A 27,487-nucleotide genomic window follows, 5' to 3' on the forward strand; every position below is an offset into this window, starting at 1 on the left:
TTTTTATCGGACCATACAGTGATCAACAACGTCAGTAGGATATTCATAACACTTAACACTTAATTAAAAAGAATGTGTGAAAAATTATTCCACAGAATAGAAGGGGTTTGCACGCAGAAGATCAAATAGTGATTTGCTGAACAAAGAGACTGGATAATTTTTTATTGAAAGTGTTTAGTCATGGGAGACAACATACAGTGATCAGCAACGTCAGTAGAATATTCCTAACACTTAACACTCAATTAAATAGAATGTGTGAAAGAACTAAAGGATATTGTGTTCTTATCACATTAAAGAACAATTTTGCAACATTTCTGACAATAATAAATGAAGCGCCTTAAATTTTATTCCAAGCTGTGTTACAACAGTACCATAACAAACTATTATAAAATTAATAACAAGGGCTACCTACTTTTAGTAGGTAATGAAAGTAGAGCTAAATAAAAAAATGGGTAATAGAAATAAAATGGAAACAGTACTTTTTTAGAAATCAATTAAGGGGGTAGTGTTTCAATGAGTTCTAAAAAAATACTGTTTCCATTTTATTTCTATTACTAAAAGTACGGTAGCCCTCTTTATTCATAATTTTATCCAGAAAAAGTAGTCCTACTATAATTATATCAGTCTTATTTTCATAACAGTAACAAACCGTGATACCAGTGTTCAATTTCATAGAACATATTAACAGCAACATTTTTTAATTTAATCACTAATATTAATATTATTGTTCCTTGAACGTTATTGGACTGTCTCATGATCTAAACATTATCAAATTATTTTTATGGAATATTTATAAATAATAGTAAAAATGCTCAACTCACCCTGATGGTCATCGACCAAGGGCTAAATACTTACATTAGTTGTAATTTATAATTTGTAATGTGTGTTTCTTGATTAATAAATAAAAGCTTTTCTATTCTATTCTATTAACAGCAATATTTTTCAATTTTAGATGCTGATGCCAAACTTCCCAAGAAAGGAGAAGTCAACATGAATGGCAATGAATTGACTGAAGTAAAGGAGACCACTGGGATTGATAACCACGCTATGGATAAAACTGATATCACCAATTGAGTGAATCATTCATGGTTTATCAATTCAACGATTCAATCGTGCTTTAATCGGAGTGAATCATTCATTATTCATCAATTCAACGATGCAATCGTTTTGAATTGATTACATTGAATCAATTAATGATTTGATTATAATCAATTATTAAAAGATTGAACTAAGAGAAACTTTAGTTCCACCTCACTGTATGAACCCAGGAATATAATTATTTTTTTATCAAAAGAAACTTTAGTTCCACCTCGCTGTATGAACCCAGTAATATAATTATTTTTTTATCAAAATAATTAATATTATGGGATATAAAAACTGTGCAATACGTTTACAGTGATATTATTAAAAGTGAGAGTTGTTGTGAATCAGAATATTTCTTGATAAAGTGTGTAAATAAATTACCGTCGAAAATAAATGAGAGACACTAGAACAACTGACATTGGTGCTCAAAACGTTGTAAAAATGAAAATGTGTTGTAAATAAAGAGAAAGTTGTATGTAGAATTAATTTTTAAAATTAATTGGAAGAAATTAGGCTAGGTATTACAGAGAAGGGGAATAATTAAAAAGAATTCAAGTGACCTAGAATTGGATTTCAATATGTATTCGAATACATTGAATTTCAAATTATTAATAATATTTTAATATTAAAAATTTTACTTTCAGAAAGGGGGGAAATGATATAGAATTCAAGTTACCTTGGAGCTTGAATTAAATTTCAATATTTATTTGAATTAATTTTAATTTAATTCTATCCTCGATTGGAATAATACAGTAAATAATACTTTTTGAAAGGTTACTTGAACTTTCAATGTTTATGTACATACAGAAGTCGCCCTAAACAAGAAAGTGAATAAATAATACACTATAATTTAGGTAGTGTAGTGTAGGCCTATACAATTTAAGCCTTTCAATATTGTACTAATAAAAATTGAGATGATATGCTAAATCAACGATGACATGAACTTGAATTCAATATTTATATCATCTTTCTATGATCAATATTGTATAAAATAATATATAATTATCATGGCATTGCTCAAAATCAATTCTAAGTTTTTTATAAATGTATTATTATAGATAGGTTCATCTATCTCGTACTAATAGAAATAGATAATATAATAATGTTCAATTAACGACCTGAACAAACCAATTTATATCATCTTTCTATGATCAAATGTAAGCTAATAATAAAATAGTTAATATTATGAGATTGCTCAAAATTAATTCCAAGTTATTTTATCAATTCCAGGCCTACTTGGTATAAGATGGTACAGACACAAGAAAAACCTTGACACCCATGAGGACGTTAGAACTCAGAGTTTTTCTCTGTGACTGTACCATAAACTATTGTAAAGTGTTCCCAATATTTAATGTTGTTGTTAATAATATTATTCTAGAAAGTAAATATTATTATTCATGTAAACGGAAGTTTCTATATGTATTTCTATATCTCTATCTGTATTTATTCTAAGTATAAATGTGAAAAATATTCTGGAAAGTAATTTTGCATTCCACTAGCCTATCATTTCACTGACCTCAGTGGTTTCCTTATAAGTTTTCTCTATTTTGTTTATACTTTCATATTTGATTTGAATTCAAATGTAGTAGAATAAATGTTCCTAGAAAGCTCTATATCATTTTTCATTTTTGAATTCCTCTACCCCAGAAGATGGTTTATTAAAAATGTTTATATCTCCTTTCCATTCCAATAAAAAATGCCGTGACCGCTGTAAAATTACATCATCGAATTACAATCGGACTTGTTCATTGGTTCTCCTGGTTGCACAAGAGCCTGTTAAATTTTAATTGTGGTTAAATGTCTCTAGAACCAATCAGAGGAGATTTATTTTCGTAAAAGCATTCTGTGATTGGTTCTCAAGGCATTTAATCTTGATTAAAATTCAACAGGCTTTTATGCAACCGATTCAGAGTATTGCTTCCATTAGATGACATCATTTTTACGGCGGTTAAATTTGATAGACGTTTTTGCAAGCGGGCCCAACACAGAAATAGGAATTATGAAATGAAATGAGAATATGTTTTTAATAAATTTAATCATTCATAGTACAAACTACAGAACATGGCGTATAAATTAATTATCAATACATAAAAAATACTAATAAAAGTAATAGTTGAATATTGGGATTGTTATCACATAATGAATGGCATAATCTGAGTTCAACTCGATATCATTTATCAAGTTAATAAGTACAAAAGATATGATAATTTTTAAAAAATATAAAAATACCAAGATGGATAATAAGTTACTAGCTGCTAATTATTTACTTTCGAATCTATTTCATAGCACACGGTTATCATTTTTAGTACTATTACTGGCCATCATAAAACAGTAATATATAAAAATAACCATTATTATCTATCTACCTAGCACCTAATATAGTTAAATTAATAATTAATAAACAAGTAGCTTGATAATTTCTAACAAATTAATAAATATAAAGTTATTTTGATAGAAGCCTGTTGAATCATTCTTTATTTTTGAGACTGAAATTCATAGATTCCTAACAATTATAAGCAGCACTTTTAAATGTAGCTCAATTCAATAAATACTAATTCTCTCTTTTTTACAAAATAATAAGTCAAAAATATTAATGACATCTCTTAAATATTGAATTTTCCTTCAAAAATAATCTATAGTGACATTGAACACTTAAGATTATACTTATCCTGAGGAAAAAAATTGTTATCGTTTGAGATTGATATTTTTGTTAAAATACAGACATAGTAGTAAATTTAAAAAAAATATGAATGAATAAAGCAGATCAAATGACGAGATTCATAAATATTTCTTCGCTTAAGTAGATTTTATCCTCTTTATATAGTTTCAATTTTAATTGAAGGAATTTATAGATTTATTCGACTATCAATTCACTCAATGTACATCTAAATCCAATATAATAAATTTCTTCGTAAAAGCTACCTTATTATGAGAGTAAAAAATATTGGAGCCCAATAAAACCAATTGGTAATAAAATTCATTGGTTTGTTATTGGAAAAAACAATAGCAGCTTTTTTATTTGATATTAAATCAGTGATTAAGTAGATCTGCTATGATCTGAGTAGTTAAAAAAGTTCAATATTTGAAACTTGATAATAATTAATTATGAGTTAATGCACTAAAAAATAGTATAAATAAGTTGAGACACTCTTATAAGCATAACAACTAGTTATGCTTAATCAAATTTAATTTTAATTATTTCAACATTCTACTTTATTTATCCACAATCATAAAATAGTTGTTATGCTTATAAGAGTGTCTCAACTTATACTATTTTATAGTGCATTAACTCATAATTAATTATTATCAAGTTTCAAGTTTCTCCGATAATAATTAGTTTTGAGTATATAAAGCCAAATATAAGATTTGACAACATATTTGATGATAAACATAACCCAATTCATGCAGTTTCAGAAAACAGAAACACAACAGTTCTGAGTTAGTATCAGAGTTTTATTTATAAAATCAAATCACCACATTACATTAATCATACTATTTCTGACAAGTAATTTATTCATTGAAAAAAATTGTATTCAATAAAATTATTGAGTTTCATTTCATATTTATTATCAAAAATTTTACTCAATAAAACTGTAGAGTTTAATCAAATTAGTCACTAGGTGTTTAGGATAATGTATCCTAGCCAACCATCATTCAAAATATTATTTGATAAATATTGTTAGACTAATATACAAAAGTATTGGAAGTCATAATAATATATTATAGTAAATCAAGATTTAGAAAGTATATAGATTATACAAATGAATTAGTATTATATGTACAATTTATGCGTTTTTCAGCAACTTCGAATCATTCTTCACCACTCTTCAAGATTGTAATCTCCACTAATTATTTTTCCTTCAATGGTATTTCAATCTCCAATCAATCTTTCGTCTTTATATTTTCTTGTTATCATCGTTCTTCGTCTTGTTTCATTTTCAACGTTATTCCAATTACTTTAAAACCTTATTTTCTCTCATTTCACTTTCTGATCATTGCTCCCACTTTATTTTCTTCCTCGTCATGTACTTTATCTTTCATACCTACACACAGTGATATTATATTTTATCCTTGTTACTCACATGCATATCGATTCTCTCAAAATTCAATAAATAATTTCCGTCATGATCATCTAATATACCTTGCATTATTTTACTTGAAGATTCTTTTCTACATGAGAATTTTTCCTATCCTTTCTTAGCTGCACTTTCAAACTATACTTTGGATCATTTTTTGTCTTGTTATAAACCATATCTCAAACAATTCTTTTACTCTAAATAAAAATATAAATCTCAGTACCCTTTTAAATTATTTTGTCACAACATCTTTCGGACATCTCAAGTCTTTAAATGGCATTAATGATCGAAGCCTGTTGTGACAAAATAATTTAAAAGGATTCTGAGATTTATATTTTAATTAATATTAAAAGTAGCCCTAAAGAAAAATTATTTTACTCCATTCTCTTGTCTTACAAATCATTTACTTGATCATTGTATTTTTACTGGACTACCTACTAAGTTTACACCCTTTCGTCACTCAACTCCCAAAACATTTCAGTGTTTTTTCTACGATTAAACAAGCCTTGGAACATATTTTCTCTTCCAAACTAAACAATTATTCTGCTTTCATGCCTTTCTCATTATCAAATTCACTAGATTATTCTATTTGTACGTGAATAATCTACTTTTTTCTCTCTTTTTCATCATCAAATTCACTCAATCATTCTATTTGTAAGATTGTGACCTATTAGTGTCTCTTTTTACTGTACACCTTATCTCTTCTCTCGATAGTTTTCTTTCTAGTTTTTGAACCAATGAAGATTTTTGAAAGATACCTTGGAGTTTTTGTAGATACCTCGTTTTTGAAAATACCTTGAAGGCGATTATCAGATTGTAAGATTGTAGATCTATTCCTATCTCTTTTCACTGTACATTCTTCCTTCGATAGTTTTTTTTATCTACTTTTTGAACCTTTCGACGATTTTTGAAACCTCGTTTTTGAAGATACCTTGAAGGCGATTATCAGATTGTAAGATTGTAAATCTATTCCCATCTCTTTTCACTGTACATCTCTTCTTCTGATCATTTTTGTCAACTTTTTGAAACTTTGACGATTTTTGAAACCTCGTTCATGAACAAACCTTGGCGACGATTGTCAGATTGTGGATTTTCGTTGTAGTTGAAAATCCAAACTCAGATTTTCAAACTTTTGAAGTAGACCACTTTGAAAATCCGAATTTTGAATCGTGATCTGAATTCGATCAGAACTCGTCGTGCCTGGCTAAGGCCTCGCCAAAGTCGGTGGCCTGCGATCCGACAAAAATGTCGTACTTACTGAGCACTTCTTCTTTGGTAAGTTTGCCATCGGCGTCCTCGTCACTCTCGTAGATCAAGTGCCGCGCCTCAGCCTCGGCGTGATCAAAGTCCGGTGGAATTATCCAGCTTTTCACCTAAAACACAACCAAAAACAACAATTAATTTGGAAGATAATGGCTTCGTTGAACTGAAAATGTTGTGAAGTGAAGAACTACAAGACTTGACCTTTCGGACTATGTCTGAAAACTCATATGAATTAGGGAGAGGAATAGCACTAGGTAACCTTATTTTTCCTCTCTCTATCACTATTTTTATTATGTACTTGTAGGAAATAAAGAATAAATTATATTTATATCAATGAAAATACAAGTTTTATTATAAGTTTTACAGCATATAAGCACAGAGAAGAGATAACGATATCATAGAGAAACAATAGCATAAGTAGATATCCCATGGTATAGGGCGTTTATGTTGCAACTTTTACTGTTATCTCAAGCTGATAGTCCACGTAGTTCTTTCCTGTGAAGCTTTATGACGCTGGTAGTCTCTCATATTGTTCCGTTCATACACTCTTACCCCAACAAAACAATTAAAATCTACAATAATCGACAGTAATCGGCTTGAGATAACAGTAAAAGTTGCGACATAAACGCCCTATACCATGGGATATCTACTTACGCTATTGTTTCTCTGTGACGATATCCCGTGGTATAGGGTTTTATGTTCTCAATTTCAAGCCGATATTTTGTTGTTAACTCAAGGCGATTACTGTCGACCACTTTCTATTATTACTGTTTTGGTCGTGTGAGAGTTTAAAGAAGACAGTATGAGAGACTGCCAGCGTCACATAGCTTCACCAAAAACAACTACTAGGACTATCGGCTTGAGTTAACAGTGAAATTTTCAACATTAACGCCCTATACCATGGAATTATCTTCTTAAGCTATCTTTTCTTCCCTTCCTTTGCAATATGTTTTTCCTACAGTTACGTTGAAAAGTGGCCATTGCTGCACTGATTACAGAACGCAAAGAATCACTTTTCCGCTCTAGTGCGGGAAAAATTTTTCCTGCACTCCAGATTTGCAACATGGCAACGCAAAATAGTTGGTGGGTTATATGGAGCACCAGTGCAGCAAAATCAAAATTAAGTTGGTAACTATAGTGTGGTGGTGCACGTTATAGAATTCTTAATCTGGTGGATGACAGCCACCACCCACACACCACACAGCCGCCATTCAAACACACATACTACATTCTATTTTATTTATTAATAATAAAATTACACAGATTTACATTTGATGCATTTCAGGCAATTTTACCCATAATTACCCACTTTTCATATTCAATGGTAACTGTAGGAAAAAACTTATGTGAAATACGTGCGCAAAGTTACTCTGCTGCACTCAAGAAGCCATTCCGCCCTCGCCTACGGCTCGGGCGTAAACGTTTCTTTCGGTGCAGCAAACTGTCACTTTGCGCACTAGTTGCACAAATAACTATTACAATTTCTCATTTATTTACAATAAATCAAAATTTTTTATCAGAAATCTTTAGATTAGAGAGCTCGCATCTTCCTTGGCAATCTATGCAATTTATCCTTAATTTCCAATGAATTATAATTAGTTTTTTCAATCAATAAATAGCATTCTAATTGTACAGACCTCTTCCATGTTCATGAAACCATCTCCGTCCTTGTCTCGATAGGTCTTGAACTGCTCTTTCTCATTCTGCACCCACTCTGGTTCCGCCTCTCCATCTGCACTGTGAAACATGTCCCCTGCAAATCAGTCAAAACACCTCCATTCAATACAATTTACAAAACAACCATTTCAATAAAAAAGTAAATTCGTATGGCTTTTTTTGGTGGGGAGTCCCTTGCGGGATGGTCCCACCGCCTGAATATATAATTCAAGCCGTCAATGGGCCTTACGACTGTCATACTTCAGCCGGGATCGACAGTTAACTTGCCCATCCGATAACACGGGAGTGATCTGGTTAAAAAACTTTTGGTAATGAGTGGGTTTGAACCCGGGATCTCTATGCTGCTACGCAAGCACTCTATCCACTAGACCACGGCTCACTCCATTTCAATTATTGGCCTATGCTAACATCGAGAATTTCAATTCACTTGAAATTAAGAAGAAGACAAAAGAAGTAAAAGGAGAAGAAGAAGAACAAGAACAAGGAAATTATAGATTTTATATATTTAATTATTATTAAACAAAAATCTCAATTAAATGCTGCAAATCACCCCGAAGACTTCTTCTACTGCAAATATTGACAACACGGCTAGATGAAAATTCGATGAGCGCTACTATACAATAATTATTTGTCAGCCCGGGTTTTACAGTGGACTCGGTTAGAGCGCGAATCCGGTTATTACAAGACAGGACCAGCCAATATCCCGTATAATTTGATTTAATTTGATTTTGATGTGATTTGGTGTAGAAATTTGAATGGACATAACCTATAATATTTGGACAATTTAAAACTAAATTAGGAAATTGAAGAAGTTTTGGGCAATAGCCTGTTTTTCTTTTCCGATTCTTGTATTTTTTTGCTAACCTTATAAATAAATAAATAAATAAATAACGATGTGTATTTCGGATCCTTTTATAACGCGGTGTATCTCCAGATATAGCGCTGTTTCCACATAATGTCCCATAGCTTTATAGTTGCTCTCAGTGAGTGAAATTCTACAAAATAGACTATTATTAAACAATTCATCAGTGACTGGACAAAAGTGCTATTTATGGAATAGTTAGGAGCCTCTCCCACCTCTTGGAATCCCCTATTATAACCAGTTTGTATGGTGTCAATCACCCCTATTCTTTCCCTCTCTGTAACTGCACTGAAAAGACTTTGTGAACTGGACATTGTCAGTAGACTGACAGTGGTGTTCATGATTTTGAAGCAGATTGTGAAGAGATGGTCCCTTCAACCGCGTTGTAACCGGAGTCTACTGTATTTGTGAACGTAAGTCTGAATATCAGTGTTACTTGTTTATAAATAAAGTCCCAACTGAATTCATTATTAATAGAATCATTACAAAATCAATAATGAATCTTATACTGGATTGGATTAAGATAAATGTTCATTTTAATTTATCTCGAGTTTCAATCTTGTGTTATAAATTATTTGCCAAAGCTTCATTGTATTTGTCTTTTTGAATTTGCCATTTGATTGTAATTTTGTTAAATGTCTTATCGTTTGAAAAGATTGAGATGTGACCTAGTTTCCGTAATTTTATTTATTTCAGTGGTTTGAATAAGCTTCATTTTCTTTCTATTGACATGTTTGTTTTACCTAGTTGTTTAAACTCACTGCCGGCGCACAAGTTGTTCTTTGCTGGTAGTGCCATTTTGTAAGTTAGAATATTTATTTTATCAATCTGTATTATTTTATGGCAAAATAAATGAATGAATTTAGAAAATTTGAATATAGAGGTATCTGCGTTGTGCTGACTTTGAACCTCACTAGTAAGTAAATTACTCACCAATATACTCTTCCAACGACAGCTTTCCATCCTTGTCTTTGTCGATATCCTCCATGGTTTCGACGACGACAATGTCGCGCATGTAGGGCGTCTCCTCGGGATGCAGGAAGGCCTGGAACTCCACCTTGTTGAGGGCGTCGTCACCATCTTGGTCAGCAGTCGCCCACCGGCGTCGGTCGCGGTTCTGCATCTGCTGATAGGACAGCATTCCCGTCTCCGTTTTTTCCAGCTCATTGGCGTCCATGTCTTGAAACACAATAGAAAGCATTTAGAATATATTGGTTTAAACAAACAAACAAAACCTACTCTAGAACATGGTAGGCCATAGTGGAGTAGGGTAGGTCAATTTCCACACAGAAAAAACTAAACATGTAGAGGACACATTATAAGAATTTTCTGAAACTAACTATTTTATGTAATTGTAAATTATCTAATATTTTCTGTAGTAGTTTTAGTTTTTTGGAGAAATAAACATTTATTTATTTAATTGAATCCACTGATGAAAAACAGGTTATAGTAGCACATTATCATCAATAATATTATTAAGTCCAATGCCGTATCCACACTATCGCCCAATTCGTACAAATGACGACGAGCGCAAAAGTGTGGATGGGTGGTTTGCCAGTACTCGCATTCACTGGCCTTCGCTTGCCATCGCTCCGATTTTTGTCGAGCGAAGGCGAGTGGCCAGCCGAGCATCCACAAATGGTCACATTGCAGTGTGCATGGTAAGACCAACGAGGCCAAGCTTACAAGCCACTTGGCCAGCGACTTGGCGATAGTGTGTTCTATAGTGAGGTCCACGTTATAATGGCAGTGTTTGGTTAGGAATTGTATTTCTATCCTTGTCTATCAATCAACAAAGCAGATAGCGCTATCTCTTTCTCGCTTTGCTCTATTGCCAGATCGACTTTTAACAATGTATTTAATCTTAATTATGAAAATTCATTATTCAATCATTGCAAAATATATGTTCTTGATGCACAAATATAATTGTTTATTTTAAACAAGAAATTAAACATCTAAAATTAAAATTTGAATATCCTAATTATGAAAATGTATTATGAAATTATTGAAAAATATAATTTCTTGCTCAATAAAATATAATTGATTATTTTAAACGAGAATGAACAGTTAATAATAATAATATCGAGTGACCTGGCTGGCTCAGGTCTGGTGTCAAAGTTTTTAGGTCGCAACTGATCAATTTCAGGGCCTCTGACATGACCTAACGACTGCTTTTTAGGCAGCCGGGACCGACGGCTTAACGTGTCCAACACGGGAGTGGCCCGAGATAAATATCTTGCCCGGGCCGGGATTTGAACCCGTTAATATTACATCAATAAACCTGTATCAGCTACCGTCTATAGAAGGCATTGACAATACAATAAAATATAACTGATTATTTTAAACGAGAATGAACAGTTAATATTACATCAATAAACCTGTATCAGCTACCATCGACACGACATAGCTGTATCAGCTAACATTTGACACGACAGAGGAACGGCAACGTTGTTCTTCTATCTTTCTCCACTGCCATTATAACGTGGACCTCACTATAGGCATGAGGCAGCAGCAATCTCATTTCCACCTCATTATTCAAGGCATTAAAAAATTAGATTTGATTCGATTCAAGTATTTTTTTGCTGAGGGTGATGCACGGAGCTCTAGGTTTGTGTGTCTGTGGGATACTAGGCGGATAATAATGCGAGATGAAGTAGACCCAAAGTATTAAGGGTAGACCTACAGTTAAGGGTATAAATCACATTGGATGCGTATATGTGCAAGTGCAAGCTCGGTTATGCATGACCAAGCGTGCAGATGAGAAACAAAATGTGGAAAGAGCAATAGGAACACTCACACTGAACGCGTGCACTTGCTGGTTGCAGCTACATGCAAGTCACATGTTTCAATGTGTTTGTGTTCAAGTCACATGTTCAAGTCACATGTGTTCAAGTGAATTTGTGTTCAAGTCACAGTTTCAATGGCTCTTTCCAGATTTTGTTCCTCAGCTCATCCATGATCTGAAGTGAACTAGCACGTACACGCATACAATGTTATCATACCCTTGGGAAACGATTCTTCAACTCATGAATCATATGCAGAGGAGTTGGCTCAAGTGCTCACCCTTCGAACAGGCGCTTGATTCTCAGCTTATCTAAGCGATAGCTTATCAGCGCGTCCACTGATTCAAACCGCTTCCCAATTATATTATTTAATATAAAAAATGAAAAATATATTTAAGAGCATAATGAAATGCATTGTTTGAGGACTAAAATGATAAACTCACCATCCATGAACCCGTAGAGCATTTTCTTGTATTCTTCCCAGGTCACTTTTTCTTTGTTGTCAGGGTTGTGCGTTTTCCATTGCCGTTCCACGTCGTCTGTTATATACCTATATAAAGAATCAGCCAAAGTTATTAGCTTGAATAAAAGCGTAACAAACAAATTTTCACAAACAGTACGGGCCAGACTATATTATCGTTGAATTGAATTGCAATTGAATTGAAAAAATCTTTATTCATAAACATGTAAAAATACATATGAATAGTGTCATAGAATACTAAGGAAAATAGCCTAAATACTAATTACAAACAAATGTCATACACATAAGATATTATAAAAATATTGTCACTATTGTAAATCATTAATTAGTAATATTGAAATTAATTGACAGTGAAAGTTGTCATAACCAAGATTCAAACTATCAAAATAGGCTGTTTGAATTTTATTTATTTTTTAATTTCTTATATATTGGGAAGTTTTTTTTGGTGTGGCGAAAAATAGCGTTCGCACCATGGGCAAAAATGTATTTCCGGCTCTCAATCTTTTCTAGTCCTCGGCCTACGGCCTCGGACTTAAAAACCGATTTCGAGCCGGAAATATCTCATTTTCGGCCCTAGGTGCGAAATATACTATTGCCGCACTAGAGCGGAAAAGTGATTCTTTGCGTTCTGTAATCAGTGCAGCAATGGCCACTTTTCAACGTAACTGTAGGAAAATATTTTTTTCACTCGTTTACTTTTTCATTCAATTTATTATTTATTTATACATTGAATTACATTATTCATAATACACAGAACTGATCCTGTCTCAGTGGTCTCCAGGTCATCGGCATCCATGTCTTAACAGAGCAACATTAAAACCACTGCTCAATTATAACAAATGAAAAATATATTTAACAGCATATGAAATGCATTGTATGAGGACTAAAATGATAAACTCACCATCCATGAACCCGTAGAGCATTTTCTTGTATTCTTCCCAGGTCACTTTTTCTTTGTTGTCAGGGTTGTGCGTTTTCCATTGTCGTTCCACGTCGTCTGTTATATACCTATATAAAGAATCAGCCAAAGTTATTAGCTTGAATAAAAGCATAACAAACAAATTTTCACAAACAGTACGGGCCAGATTATATTGAGCGTTGAATTGAATTGAAATTAAATTGAAAAAATCTTTATTCATAAACATGTAAAAATACATATGAATAGTGTCATAGAATACTAAGGAATACAGCCTAAATACTAATCACAAACAAATGTCATACACATAAGATATTATAAAAATTCCTGTAACGAATACAGGGATAATCCTACCAAATATTCCTTCAACTCAATACCAAACCTTTTAACATCTTCCACAATTTTCAAATAGTTTGGCAATTTTGAAAAAAATGACCTTCCCCTGAAAACGGTTTTCCTCTCGAATAGGTCTAATCTATGTCTTTCAACAATTCTGCCATAACGGGTAAAGTAGCTGTGAGTCTGGTTTCTTATTTCTGTATTAGTCTTTCTAAAAAACATGATGACATCATAATATACTGCCCATACACTGTCATAATCCCAAGCTGCGAGAAAAACAATCGAACTGAATCACATCTTTCAAGCTTAAGGATTATTCTGATAGCTCTCTTTTGCTGCTTAAGTATCTTGTCCAAATTTTTTTTTTTTTGGTTGTACTGCCATAGATACAAAGTCCATATGCCAAATATGCATGAATTACTGCATGGTGTACCGATTTCAATGTCTGGACACTAGAAACATTGGACATCTGCCTTAGAGCATAAATACCAGGGGAAATCTTTTTCATAACATGGCAAACATGACTATCCCATGTGAGATTACAGTCCACTAATAATCCCAAAAACTTTGTACTCTCTTTTGTTGCTAAGATTTCATTATTCAATGCCACCCTAGGATATAGATTTTGGTTCCTACTCTGCATTTGTCATAAATGGGATGATTATTGATTTACTAGAGTTCAAAATAAGATTATATCAATTCAGATTATTATTAATAGAGGCTATTCCAATAGCAGATAAGATTTCTACATCGCGTTTATTGAAGCGTTTTTCCAGACGCCGACACAATCAGCTAATCGAAGAGCTTCCTGCCCTGCCAACTCTAAAAACGCAATCTGAAAACTCTCAAAATGGTCTGGCCCTTTCTCTCTATGCAATGGCTGTAATAGTTCAACTAAATTCGGAAACAGTAGATGGAGAAACGTGATGAGAAGATAAAGTGCAAAAAATAAAAAATCTACTTAAGCTGAAGTGATGATAATATTAAACGACAGAATAAGAATAGACAAATTACCTATGTTTATCTATGGTTGAACTTGTGATGTTAGATAAGTTGATACATCATAAACTTGATGCTGAATGCAATAAATTTTCAATACACCACAAATCATTTTATTATCAATCTCTAAAACCAGAAAATTTTTATTACAATCATTATGCCCCATAATTAATTAATTTATTTATGTTATCATAAATCATTTAATCATTTTATTATCAATCTCTAAAACCAGAAAATTTTTATTACAATCATTATGCCCCATAATTAATTTATTTATTTATTTATTTACAATGCAATGACACTAATGTAATAGAATGTTTATTTCGCCAAAATTACATAATTACAAAACATGAATGATACATACAAAATGCATAATAAAAATGTAAATTATAATAGATCTAAATGATTTGGCACAGCCAGCAAAGTTAAACTTGTGCGCTAGCTGTGAGTTCATAAAGCAAACAGTACGAAGTAGCCTATAGCAATACTGAAAATGAAAAAATATATATACCTATATAATAAATATTATAGTAATGCTTCTTATAAATAATACAATGATAAGAATTGAATAATTTCGTGAACAATTATACAGGTGATAACCAAAAACAAGTCATACAGCCTACATTTAAATCTTCTAAATGCAAACTAATGAAGAAGAATACAATAAAAAATGAAATTTTCAGTTGTGAGCACATACCAGTGCTTAATCAAATTTCATAAATAATACAAAAGATAGAAAGACATTCAAAACTCAAAAGAATCATGAATAGATTTATTAACATTTAATAACATTGAAAGATAAAATAATAAGGTAGTCCTTGTGCTATTTTTCTTCCAAATTTATAAGTGACAAAGTCCAAGATAAGGTTAGAATTTCACGTGTACAATTTTTATAAAATTTTAGAATTTTAAATTTTATTTTATAAATACTATCATATCGGACAGTATATCAGAGTGGCAAGCAAAACTAAATTTTCCATGTTGATCATGATTAATAGTTAAGGTAGAGTTAAGATTTACAAGTTTATATCTTCTTACAAATAAAAGTTTATCTAGAAAAAGTAAATAAATAGTCTAATGTATACGTTTCTATTGCTGATGATGCCCGCATGAGCGTTTAGCTTGTGCATGGGCAATGGAAAGTGCGAGGGTAATTTGATGAGATGACGAAACGTCCATGCCTATCGGCGGGATTCGAACCCGCGACCAGGTAGCGCAAGCAGACTGAAGGGTGCAACGCCTTAGGCGTCTCGGCTATTCTGGCCAGCATAAATAGTGAGAAATAAAAAATCTGCTCACCTTCGCTGAGTCTTTTTAATCCAGTCTTTCAGTTCTTCAAGAGTTACATATCCATCCTTGTCGAAATCTATCTTATCCACTATTAATCTGCAATAAGAAATTCAATAATCATTAATTCAATTAGGTAATTGATGCAATTAAAATTGAAAAGCCACTCAAAACCTCCAAAAACTCACAAGCTGTTGATAGTTAAAATTAGAAATAGTTGATAATAGTCATAAGCTCTGTGAACATTGACTGAAAATTGTGTTGAAAGGAATTCTTAGGACTAACTTTGATTCAACACATAGACAGCCTTTTAATTCAACACAAATATTACTTTCTGGTTACAGTATATAATATATTATATTGAAAATATTGTTTGTAATATAACTTGTTTACAGTTATATTTCATCCACAGTCTAGTTAAAATATACACCATGATGTGTAATTCTATAAGGTGGTTCTCAAAGTGTGGGGCGCGACCCCCAAGGGGGGCGCGACGAATGCTCAGGGGGGGCGCAAAGTTGGAAAATGTTTTAAATTTACTTCTAAAATAATTACGATAAGAAACCTTTCTATTTTTAAAATTACACGTGAGTAATTTTACATATAAATATTTATATCAACCGTATTGTCAAATTCAAATTCTCAATCAATAAGTGCTCCCTCAACATGATAGAAAAAGAAAACCTCATTGATCTCCAAGATGACTTTGCGCTTAAAATGAAGTTTGAAGAATATACTCTTACATCCTTCTGGATTGGTGTGCAAAAGGAACACCCAATTTTGAGTAAAAAGGCATTGAAGATATAGACTCCATTTGCTACAATTTATCCGTGAGAAACTGGGTTTTCTGTTCTAGGTGCCATGAAAAGAGAATATAGATCAAGACTGGATGTGACCCAGGAACTTAGAGTAACGTTATCGGAGCGAAAAAACAAGCTCATCCTTCACACTGACGCTCTTTGTATTGTTAATTTCTATGAGAAATAAAAATAATAAATATGTACTATAGTACCTGTAGTACCTGAATAAATTATAATTGCTTGTATAGAATTTGTTGTTTTATTATGATTGAAACTATTGCAACATTGGGTTATGCATAGAATGTGCAAAACTGGGAATATTATAATGTGCAAAACTCAACTAAATAAAATAAATATTGAGTGTAAAATATGTAGGTATATATATATATACACGTAAGTATACATTTATGTACAACATGTATAGTAGTCTATGCTTATACATGTAGGGGGTCCGGCTTACAGCTGAATTATGCAGGGGGGGCTTGAAGTAAAAAGTTTGAGAACCACTGAGGTACAGTAACTGAGATCTTTCATTTATTAAAATGTTGTACTGCACTTTCACGGCGGACAAATTAGCCGTTTAAAATAAAGAATAGGTTAGGTTTTCATTTTCAGGGGATTTAATTTTGTTTATAACACTCAGCAGATAATCGTCCGGCTAATCAGTCCTCTATTGCATTTAGAAATAAATATTGAACTTTGAAAGATTTAGTTACTAACCCTAATCTTCGCTGACTTTCCTCAGGCGTCAGCTGATCGAATGTTTTTGCCTCCTCTCCCAGGAATGCCTCATGGTCATACTGTGCGTTATGGTGTCCATGATCAAAGTGCTGATTACCACTGTGGTCCTAAAATAAAAAGCAATACAGAATTGAATCAAACTATTCGTTAAACTGAGATGGTACATAAGTCCCTTAGCAACTAACAAACCAACTGAAAATGAAGAGCTTTTTAAACAGTATTCAGTTTTCAAAAACAGCAATAATACAAATGAATAAGTACAGAAAACGTCCCGTAGTTTTGCCTCCGTGACTTTCAAACAGCATATAGGCAAGGTATGGTTCGCGGGGTAATATTCACGGATATTCAAAAACATCACGCTTCAGGTACCCTAGACCGTTTGCAAAAACGGGCTGCTAGGATTATAACTGCAAGCGAACATCATGCACATTGCAAGCCCATTTTTGTTAGGCTGGGTGTCCTAACAGTAGTCAGCCACTTCCTTCTTCTCTGCCTCATGTATATCAAGAAGAATCAACAAAACCTGTTGACTCGGTCTGATGTACATCAACATAACACCAGGCATTGAGTGCTGTTTGACATACCCAGGGTGCGCCTCCAGAGATCGCGGCGGGTATGCTACAGGAGTGCAGCTCTCCGCTACTTCAACAGGAGTGAAGCAGTTGGATACCAGCAAGTTCGAGAGGGTTGTGACCGGGGTTTTGAAAGCCAGGGCTTATTATGATGTACAGACATTTTTAAACGATGACCTGTCTCAAATACTATCATGCTAATTTGCCAGTAGGTTAAAGAACAAGGCATTAGATGTTAACTAAGTGTGCTTTATCTTGATCGCTGCCATCTTGATAAATTAGTGTTTTTTTGTTTTTGACCTTTATTGTAAAATGACGCCATCGATCCCACAATTGTGGGTAATGAATGAAGAAGAAGGTATAAGGTATAAGATGTTACATAACCCTATGTTACATAATCTGTGATCTTATGACTGTTATAACTTATATGTTTTGACTTTGTTATGCTTTTTGAAAAAATGTTACAGCAATGAAAGAATTTGATTTGATTTGATACACACAGAGATTCTTTATGAATGAGAGAGTTGCAGCATATCACCAGCAATGGAAAAAGCATGTTGAACGAATGGCTGAGTTATGCTAGAAGGGAAGAATTCCAAAAAGCTCCTAGTCTAGTGTATCTTTTCGGATGCAACACGTTGTTTTTGATAAGATACAATAGAGCATCTGTTGCTTGTGGATAGATACATAAAGGGCCGGTTTCCAAGCTCGGGATTTGGCTAAGTTCTAGACTTCAAACAACTGTAGTCAGAAAATTGGCTTTCCGAAACGGGGCGTAGTCGCAGTCATTGACATAGTCACGTTTGAATTTAATTTCGAAAAACTAGAAATTGAACACAAAATAAAATAAAGAAAAAATAGTGTAAAGTTTTAGCTATTTTGAATTATTTATGAATGTTTAATTTTGTCAAGGAAAAACGTTTCCAATTATAGGAATGAAAAAATAAAAGCTGCGACACTGTCATAAAAACTGTGACCACGCCCCGTTTTGGAACGCCAATTTTCCGTCTCCAGCTGTTCAAAGTATAGAACTTAGCTGAATCCCGCGCTCGGAAACCGACACTAAAGCTCCTTGCGTATCTTTTCGGATGCAACACGTTGCTTTTGTTAAGATACAAAAGTGCATTTATGTTGCTTATGTAAAGATACATTGAAGCTCCCTGTATATCTTTTCGGATGCAACACGTTGCTTTTGAGAAGATACAAAAGAGCATCTGTTGCTTATGTAAAGATACATTAAAGCTCCTTGTGTATCTTTTCGAATGCAACACGTTGCTTTTGAGAAGATACAAAATAGCATCTGTTACTTATGTAAAGATACATTTTCAAGAAGGTTCGATGTTTTTGAACGGGTAGTATTGAAGTCTAGTAGCCCTCCGCCGATAGGCAAAGCTACAGGACCTGGACAATAATTATGAATTATTGGGATTTTTTTTTTGATCCCAGAGTTTATGCAAGTAAAATTGATTTTCTTACCTTTCCCAGAGGTTTCTTATCATCCGTTTGTGGATTTGGAACCCCCATTACAATGGAAGAGAAAAGAAGAGCTGTCATAAGCCACTGCGTCATGGTGGTGTCAATCTGTAATTAAATAAATACAGTTTTCATAAATAATAATTATGTAAGATATACTCTTATCATTCTTTAACAGGTAGTCAGATATATTGGTATCAGCTATTTTCTATAGAAGGCAGTGGCAAGGTAGAGAAACGGAAACGCTGTCCTCCTACCTTTCTCCATTGCCATTATAACGTGGATCTAACTATAATCATAGAGAAACGATAGCATAGATATCCCATGGTATAGGGCGTTTATGTCGCAAGTTTTACTGTTATCCCAAGCCGATAGTTCACATAGTTCTTTCCTATGCAGCTATGTGACGCTAGTAGTCTCTCAAATTGTGCCATTCATACACTATCACCCCAACAAAACAGTAAAAATTGACAATAATCGACAGTAATCGGCTTGAGATAACAGTAAAAGTTGCGACATAAATTCCCTATACCACGGGATATCTACTTACGCTATTGTTTTTCTATGCTATAATAAAATCAAATATTTATAATATGGGCTCACCATTCTCAGATCAATCATCGCTGCACTATCGTGTTTAGTGTTAGATATACTGCAATATTATCTGTAAATTTCACAACTTATAGTATAGAAACTACCAAAACTTTGTATCCAAATAGTGCAGTTATTTGGTAGATTCTTCAGAAATGACAATGAAAATTAAAATAATTTTGTCGGTTATGTTGTGACTTGTAGTGAATTTTTGTGTAATATGTACTGAATGTTTATGTTGAGGATTCATAAATAATAACGACTGATAGAAGCTCAGCTGATATGGCTAATCTCTATATATAAAAGCGAAATGGCACTCACTCACTGACTGACTGACTCACTCACTCGCAGAACTAAAAATCTACCAGACCAAAAACGTTCAAATTTGGTAGGTATGTTCAGTTGGCCCTTTAGAGGCGCACTACGAAATCTTTCGGCAATATTTTAACTCTAAGGGTGGTTTTTAAGGGTTTAAAGTTCTTTTAGCATGTATATTCTTCTTATTCCAATATCTTAAAATAATATTATAATTGAAATGTCCATATGTTAATATAGAACTGTAATCTAGAGAGAGTACCTCTTCGAAACAGTTGTTCTGGTAATTAAATTAAAATTTTTGTCAAGTTGGCATTAAGTTGAGTTGACTTTGTTAGGTTGGCAACAAGTTGAAGATTGAAATGCATCTATCCAGGACCTCCTAAATACCAATTTATCCAATTAGCCAAAATTAGCGTTTTCTCACTTTTCTGCGTTTCCTCACCTTTTTCAATAATTGATGGAAATATATTTAAAAAATTCAGTACACAGGTTTAGCTAAGGTGGAAGAATTTTGTCCACCAAAGATACGCCGATATAGTAACAGGTGTTTTTCGAGATCAAATTGACATCATACGTTCAAATTCGGTACAGAGGTTCCGCTGAGGTATACATGCAGGCGAGCGAAGCGAAACCGCTGATCTCATTTTTGGACGATCCAGTCGGGGTCCAGACGGACTGGCTAGACGGATATGGCGAGCGAAGCGAGCCTGACGGCTAGTACAGTATATTGAAACCAAATCATCAGTAATTTATATTTTATTAATTTACTGAGCTAAATAATTTTTAAAAGGCAATAGAGTATAGTCTAAAATTTAAAATAAGTTTCTCAATAAATTTTCACCATCAAGTCAAGAAAAAAAAACTTTTCTAATCTTATAGCAATCATTTATTGGAAGCACGAAATTAAGGCTCACGTTACAATAGAAGTGGAGAAAGATAGGAAAACAGGGTTGCCGATTCTCTGTCATGCCACACTGCCTTCTATATAGGATAGCTGATACCGGTAAATCTGATGTAATATTAACTGTTTATTCTAGTTTTAAATAATCTATTTTATTTTATTAGTTGAGAATCTATATTTTTCCAATGTTTGAATTTTCATGATTGAAATCGTGCACGTAAAACTGATAGCAACACCAATGTTAATCTAATACTGTCATTATAATTTGTACCTCACTATAAGGCTATAGTGATGGGCAATAGTATTGCTATCCTTGTCTATCATTCAACAAGGCGGATAGCGCTATCTCTTTCTCTGTTGCCAGATCGTCTTTAAACAATGTAAAATTATTAATTAATTAACAAAATACATCATCTTAATTATAAAATTATTGAAAAATAAAACTACTTGCTCAATAAAATATAATTGATTATTTTAAACGAGAATGAACAATTAATATTACATTAATAAACCTGTATCAGCTACAGTCAAGAAAGCATTGACAAGACAGTGAGGATCGGCAACGTTGTTCTCCTATCTTTCTCCACTGCCATTATAACGTGGACCTCACTATCGGATTTAAGTGCAGTTATTCAGTCAGTAAAGTATAGTAGCAAACTATATTTGTCTATAAAAATGGAATACTTCCATCTCATTTCATTTATATATAGCAGATTCTATTTCCTTTAAACATTCATTCCATAACGGACAAAACTCATTCATTTCTGTTATCGCATTTATCAACCGGGGGCGGCGTATAGGAGCTCAAACTCCGACACTACTTATTCTATTTTTAGTCAACCATAAACTCATTCTGAAATAGAGCTGCAACTGTTGGGATAATTTACTTCAAACGCTCCCAACTTGGATTCAAAGCCCGGGTTTCCAATGGATTTCTGCTCTGATGGGTGAAGAACATTTAGGTCCACTGGTTATAATGACAGTATCTGATTAACATTGGTGTTGCTATCCTTGTCTATCATTCAACAAAGCAGATAGCTCTATCCTTTTCTAGCTCCTCAAAGTTGCTAGATCGTTTTCTAACAATTTATAAATATAATTAACATGATATTTAATCTCAATTATGAAAATTGATAATGACAGTATCTGATTAACATTGGTGTAGATTGCGCTATCCTTTTCTAGTTCCACAAAGTTGCCAGATCGCTTTCTAACAATTTATAAATATAATTAACATAGTATTTAATCTCAATTATGAAAATTTACTATTCATCCATTGAAAAATAGATTGTCTTGACGAATAAAATATAATAAATTATTACTTTCCTTGCCCTATCACCGTAGGTAAGGAAAGTATTGCTTTCTGAAAAAAATTAAAGTACCCCAATTTCTAAATTTCTATACGTTTCAAGGTCCCCTGAGTCCAAAAAAGTGGTTTTAAACAAAAATACAGTTAGAAAAAAAATTCAAATGTATTTCAATGAATGACAATGACAGTTCATTTCATTCAAATCTGATGGATTAAAAAGCGTGGGAAACTATTCCGGAGATGATTCTTTGAACCTGAAATATCAAATCAGCATTTTATTCCAAATCAGCAAATATTTTTATCTCATACGATGCAAAGTAAGCTAAGTTCTATTATAGTGAGGTCCACGTTATAATGACAGTATTTGATCAACTTTGATTTTGCTATCCTTGTCTATCATTTGACAAAGCCGGTGGTACTATCCTTTCTACGTCCACAACGATGCCAATTATGTTTTTGACAGTGTAGAAATATAATTAATTAATGCAGAGAATCAGCATCATTATTCTTCTATCTTTATCCACTGCCATTATAACGTGGACCTCACTATAGATGATACAATATTAGCTGGACTGATAATTTTTCTAAATCATTATTTAAACAGTTTGAATGAGTTAAAGGTAGATTTAGTGAGGTCCAAGTTATAATGACAGTATTTGATCAACATTGGCTTTGCCATCCTTGTCTATCACTAGAAGAAGCTAGAGCTATCCTTTTCTAGCTCCACCACACGGTTGCCAAATCGTTTCTCAACAATGTAAAAATATTGGAAGAAAAAGACGTTGATGATGTCAATACCACTATATTTGTTCAAAATTAATTTAGGTACTTATTTTGAAAAAATTTAATTAATTTTGAACAAAAATAGTGGCATTGAGAACATCGACGTACTTTCCTTTCAATTATGGAGAAATTATTGCAGTACATACATTTTTTGGACTCAAAATAGTGTGTGAATTAAGTTATTATTTACATAACCTCTAGACTGTGTATTCCAAATTAAGGTTTAAGCAGTTTTAGGCGAATGCCTGTTGTTTTTACCTGCATTGTATCTATTGTCTATGAATAAATGAAATGAAATACCACAACACATTTACCATACAATCAAATTAAAAATATTGGAGAATAATTCTATGGATTTGGAAAATAAATATTTTACTAACTTGACTGATAAATTGATCAACTAGGATTAGTAAAATTAATGACGAATATGAAATTACCTTAACTGATGTAGGACAAATTAACTTATGTGGACTGGGAAAGTCCACTGAGCCTCACTACTCTACTTGATGCTGTTTTCCAAACTGACTATTTTTCACCCCACTATTTTGAGGGTGGTGCCAAACAGGGTGGTTATGGAAGAAACATGTAACCCAGCTGGATATTAATAGTGGTCAACACCCTCACTTTCACTGAACCACAATACAGTGCTCTTCTAATGTATTACTACTACATTGACTGACAAAATAATTTTACTCACAAAATGAAGATCTCTTTTTTAACTCTTTTTGTGTTTTATCAAGTCCCTACAAACATTCAGTATCTGTAACTCGATCAAGTATAAAAAAGTTGGTTTACCACCCTACTTTATCAGTTAACGTATCCGGTACAGTGAAGATATTATCACTTTTTGTGTAGTTGAGAAGTTGAATTTGTGGTAATTTTTCATATTGAATGAAAAAGACTAAGAAATTGTCAAAAACCACAGATAAATCAGAGATTGACAATGGTGTAATAACCGAAACCGGTCTTTCTAAGTATCAATAAATCTGTGGTTTTTGACAATTTCTTAGTCTTTTTCATTCAAGAAGATATTATCCCCATGATTTCTAATGGGACTATGCCCACTCAGTCCGTCCGAGCGAGTATGAATTGTCCCATTAGAACACATGAGAATTCTATTTTCACTATACCAGACACGTTGACTGATACTGCTATATGGGAAACCAACAGCTTAAGACTAAAAACAATTCAAACTGTTTCTATTGTTTGCACTACAAGGAGAGCGTTTGTATGCACATGAAGAGCTCTAATCATGAGCTTTATCATGATGTAGAGCTTTAGAGCATTGAATGCACATGAAAGAGCTTGAATCGAGTAATGTGAATGTAGCCATTATCATGATGTAGAGCTTTAGAGCATTGAATGCGCATGAAAGAGCTTGAATCGAGTAATGTGAATGTAGTCATTAGAATCATTATTGAGAGCAACTATAAAAATGAAATTCATGTGATAAGGCATGCAAGAAACCAACAATAGCACCTGCAAAAAAGTTGTTGAATGTTCTTAGTGTACTAGAGCAAACATTATTACTTTGTTCAATCTTAGAAAAATATGTATGCGAGCCTGCTGTGAATTTTTTTATAAACACCATAGAATAACGATTTCAATAATTATTTATCCAAGTGTTTCCTGCATAGAATCTTCTATTAGGAAAAATAATGATGATTATGATAAATATGATTATTTTATAGGTAAAATATATTTCTGATATTATAATATCATAAGAAAAATATTTAAACTCAAGTTAATCCCCTTTTTAACTAGGTCCTGTACTACCGTTTGTTTTCTCTGATGTTTTTGGTAGAGAGTTAAGTGGGATGGATATTTTGAATATTCTTTCCAAAGAATGGACATTGATATGTCCAAAGCTCCGCCAATTTATGTAGATGCATAACAATATTATCTATAGCTATTACCAATTGGTTTTTTCATATCATATGCAGTTCAAAAATCATTTTCTTAGTCTATATTATGTAAATTCATCTATAATTTTGCTGTATTGTATATAAGTGTAAAAGCCAGTATATATTGTAATCTACATAAATAAAGAATCGATCAATCAATGTATTTGTTTTGATTAATTACAAATAATTATTTACTTGATTTAGTTATAGTCTTATATTACATTCAGGTTATCTGTATTAGTAAGACTGCAGTGGTATCCAAGGGCATGTGGAGAGAAGGGAGAATGATTAGGCTATGTGGGAGCTAACATCGACCAATTAGATGTCGAAGGCACTAGGAAGAGGGGAAGACCTAGGAAGAAATGGGAAAAATTGTATATCCCAAGATCTTGCAGAGAAGGGACTAACACCAAACGAAGCCCATGACCGAGACTCCTGGAAGCGACTCCCCCGAAACGCCGACCCCATCTCAGAGGGAAAATGCTGAGAAGAAGAAGAATATTACATTCAGGTTATCAGGCTGGGACACCAAGTGTCTGAGCCACGAGTCGTGGGAAACATTAGTTCTAATTGAATTTATCACACTAGGGGCACCACCTTTTGGTGTCTGGCTGGTGTCTTACTCAGGATACCAGTCTAGACACCTTTGGTCTCACTACTGGTGTCTTTCTCAGGACACCAGTCGAGACACCGCTGATCTCACTACTGATGTTTACTGGTGTCCTAACTTACAATTCAAGTCAACCAAACACGCCGTAATTTTACAATTTGGAATAGAGCAGTCAGGAATGCACAGTAATCTAACTTCAATTTGTTTTGAAAATCAAGCAGTAATAAATAATGAATTTTAAGTTTTACTTATTTTCTCAGCAAAACGTTAATACTGTCAATATATTGATTCAACTGTGGAACAAAAAAATACCCAATGATGAGAAAGTTCAAGATAATATCGATAAGCTCATAATAATGATTTTATGGATGCACCAGTTTTTTAGTTAGACACATCACAAAAATAGGCGGCTGCTTTATTATGGAAAGTCATCAGATAATATTTTTCACAAGGAACAGACGACTGTAATGATATGATAAGATCAAGTGGATCAAAGGAAGTCATTAATCCATCTAAGCATGCATTCATATCGTGTTCCAGTAATAAATTAGATTTGTAATGAGGTTAGTGACCCAACTTACATGTTGTTGAAGTGTGTGAAGATATTCGTTCTCTAGACAGAAGAAAAAATACTAAACTAAAAGCACATCGATGTTTCAAATAATTCCTAAAAAGTATTTGATTGTTCAAAAACTAATAACAGTTTTAAATACGTGTGGGGAATTGGAACAAACGACAAAACAAACCGGCTTTTAGAAGGAATTTTTCACATCACCAAATCCACTCTGCTTTTCTGCTATGCGGTATTTCTACAACTTTGGCTATTGAAAATGCTCTGATAATCACAACATAGACTACACAGTAGATCCGAGAAACGGATGTCAGAAAACATGTATGTGTGCCTATATATTGGAAAATACAGATATAAAAAGTTTGAAAAGCTGTAAGATTACAAAAATGCAAACAGCTAAACACTAAACAGCTGTAGTCGTGTGTCGGCGGCTTTGTGACCCTGAAAGCAGAAAACAGGAAAAGTACGTCCACACTACCTAGCGGATAAAATTTGTACTATTCTCAAAACCCGGGATGTTCAAATCTTATAACTTTAAAATTCTGAACTCAATAATTACTGAATGATGAAAATTGAATTGATCATTTAGCTTCGATCATGTCACTACATTTTTTCCAAACGTGACGCTGACAATAATTGGATAATACTGTATTATAAAATAATCTACAACACTGCCTATTTTATGTAGACTACACTTGGCTAGTTCATCAGTGATTTTTTTTAATTGCATTTATTTTAGCGCATATTATCTTCTTCATTAGTGAAAAAAATATATTCCTCTTGCGTATTGAGTGTATGACTTTTTCACAATTAAAAAAACAAAGAATACTTTATAAAAATAATCAAAACAGAACGGTACAGTAAAATCATTCAAATATTCAGTGGAAGTATTTTTTTTTTCAATATAATAACCCAGTTACCATCTAATTTTTTTCACAGTATTACATGAATCACTGGTTTTGATCATAAATTTTAAGGTGGAATAACAGATTGAGCAAGAATTGTTTTTTTCTTTTATATCATAGGCCTACAGTAGGCCTACTCATCTCAATGAGGATACAACTAGGTAGGCTACCTGTTCTAGGAATTAAAGTGAAAATATTTGATCAAGATTAATTTTATAATTTTTTTCCTTTCATTCACAGTTC

General features: G+C 33.0%; 2 protein-coding genes across 4 annotated transcripts in view; one reads left to right on the top strand and one right to left on the bottom strand.

Moving 5' to 3' along the window:
- Positions 1 to 2,696, top strand: part of LOC111059332 (nose resistant to fluoxetine protein 6) — a 43,978-nt gene extending 41,282 nt beyond the window's left edge. Inside the window, exon 15 of the mRNA XM_039439424.1 lies at positions 953 to 2,696. Within this exon, the coding sequence (XP_039295358.1) occupies positions 953 to 1,074 (122 nt within the window). The 3' untranslated portion in view covers positions 1,075 to 2,696. The remainder of the gene's footprint in view (positions 1 to 952) is intronic.
- A 405-nt stretch (positions 2,697 to 3,101) lies between these two features.
- Positions 3,102 to 26,797, bottom strand: LOC111059333 (calumenin). Of its 3 annotated transcripts, none has more exons than XM_039438712.1 (8): positions 26,350 to 26,797; positions 19,356 to 19,460; positions 17,287 to 17,414; positions 15,779 to 15,865; positions 13,127 to 13,233; positions 9,895 to 10,140; positions 8,060 to 8,175; positions 3,102 to 6,532 (listed from the first exon to the last, which is right to left on the bottom strand). In XM_039438712.1, exons 2-8 carry the CDS (start codon positions 19,446 to 19,448, stop codon positions 6,344 to 6,346), a joined length of 966 nt encoding a protein of 321 aa, XP_039294646.1. In that variant the 5' UTR covers positions 19,449 to 19,460; positions 26,350 to 26,797; the 3' UTR covers positions 3,102 to 6,343. The 3 variants fall into 3 exon arrangements, with proteins under 3 accessions (XP_039294646.1, XP_039294645.1, XP_039294647.1); XM_039438711.1 differs by lacking the exon at positions 26,350 to 26,797 and adding an exon at positions 19,956 to 20,216; XM_039438713.1 differs by lacking the exons at positions 13,127 to 13,233; positions 15,779 to 15,865; positions 17,287 to 17,414; positions 19,356 to 19,460; positions 26,350 to 26,797 and adding an exon at positions 12,188 to 12,315.
- Between the last annotated feature and the right edge of the window lie 690 nt (positions 26,798 to 27,487).

Source organism: Nilaparvata lugens, chromosome 12, assembly GCF_014356525.2.
Source record: "Nilaparvata lugens isolate BPH chromosome 12, ASM1435652v1, whole genome shotgun sequence".
Classification (NCBI taxonomy): domain Eukaryota; kingdom Metazoa; phylum Arthropoda; class Insecta; order Hemiptera; family Delphacidae; genus Nilaparvata; species Nilaparvata lugens.

Coding starts and splice junctions, on each gene's coding strand:
- LOC111059333 (XM_039438711.1), bottom strand. Junction 13,234..15,778: donor ATTAAAAAGACTCAGCGAAG/GTGAGCAGATTT, acceptor TTCTTTATATAG/GTATATAACAGACGACGTGG. Junction 8,176..9,894: donor GTCGTTGGAAGAGTATATTG/GTGAGTAATTTA, acceptor ACTGATTTGCAG/GGGACATGTTTCACAGTGCA.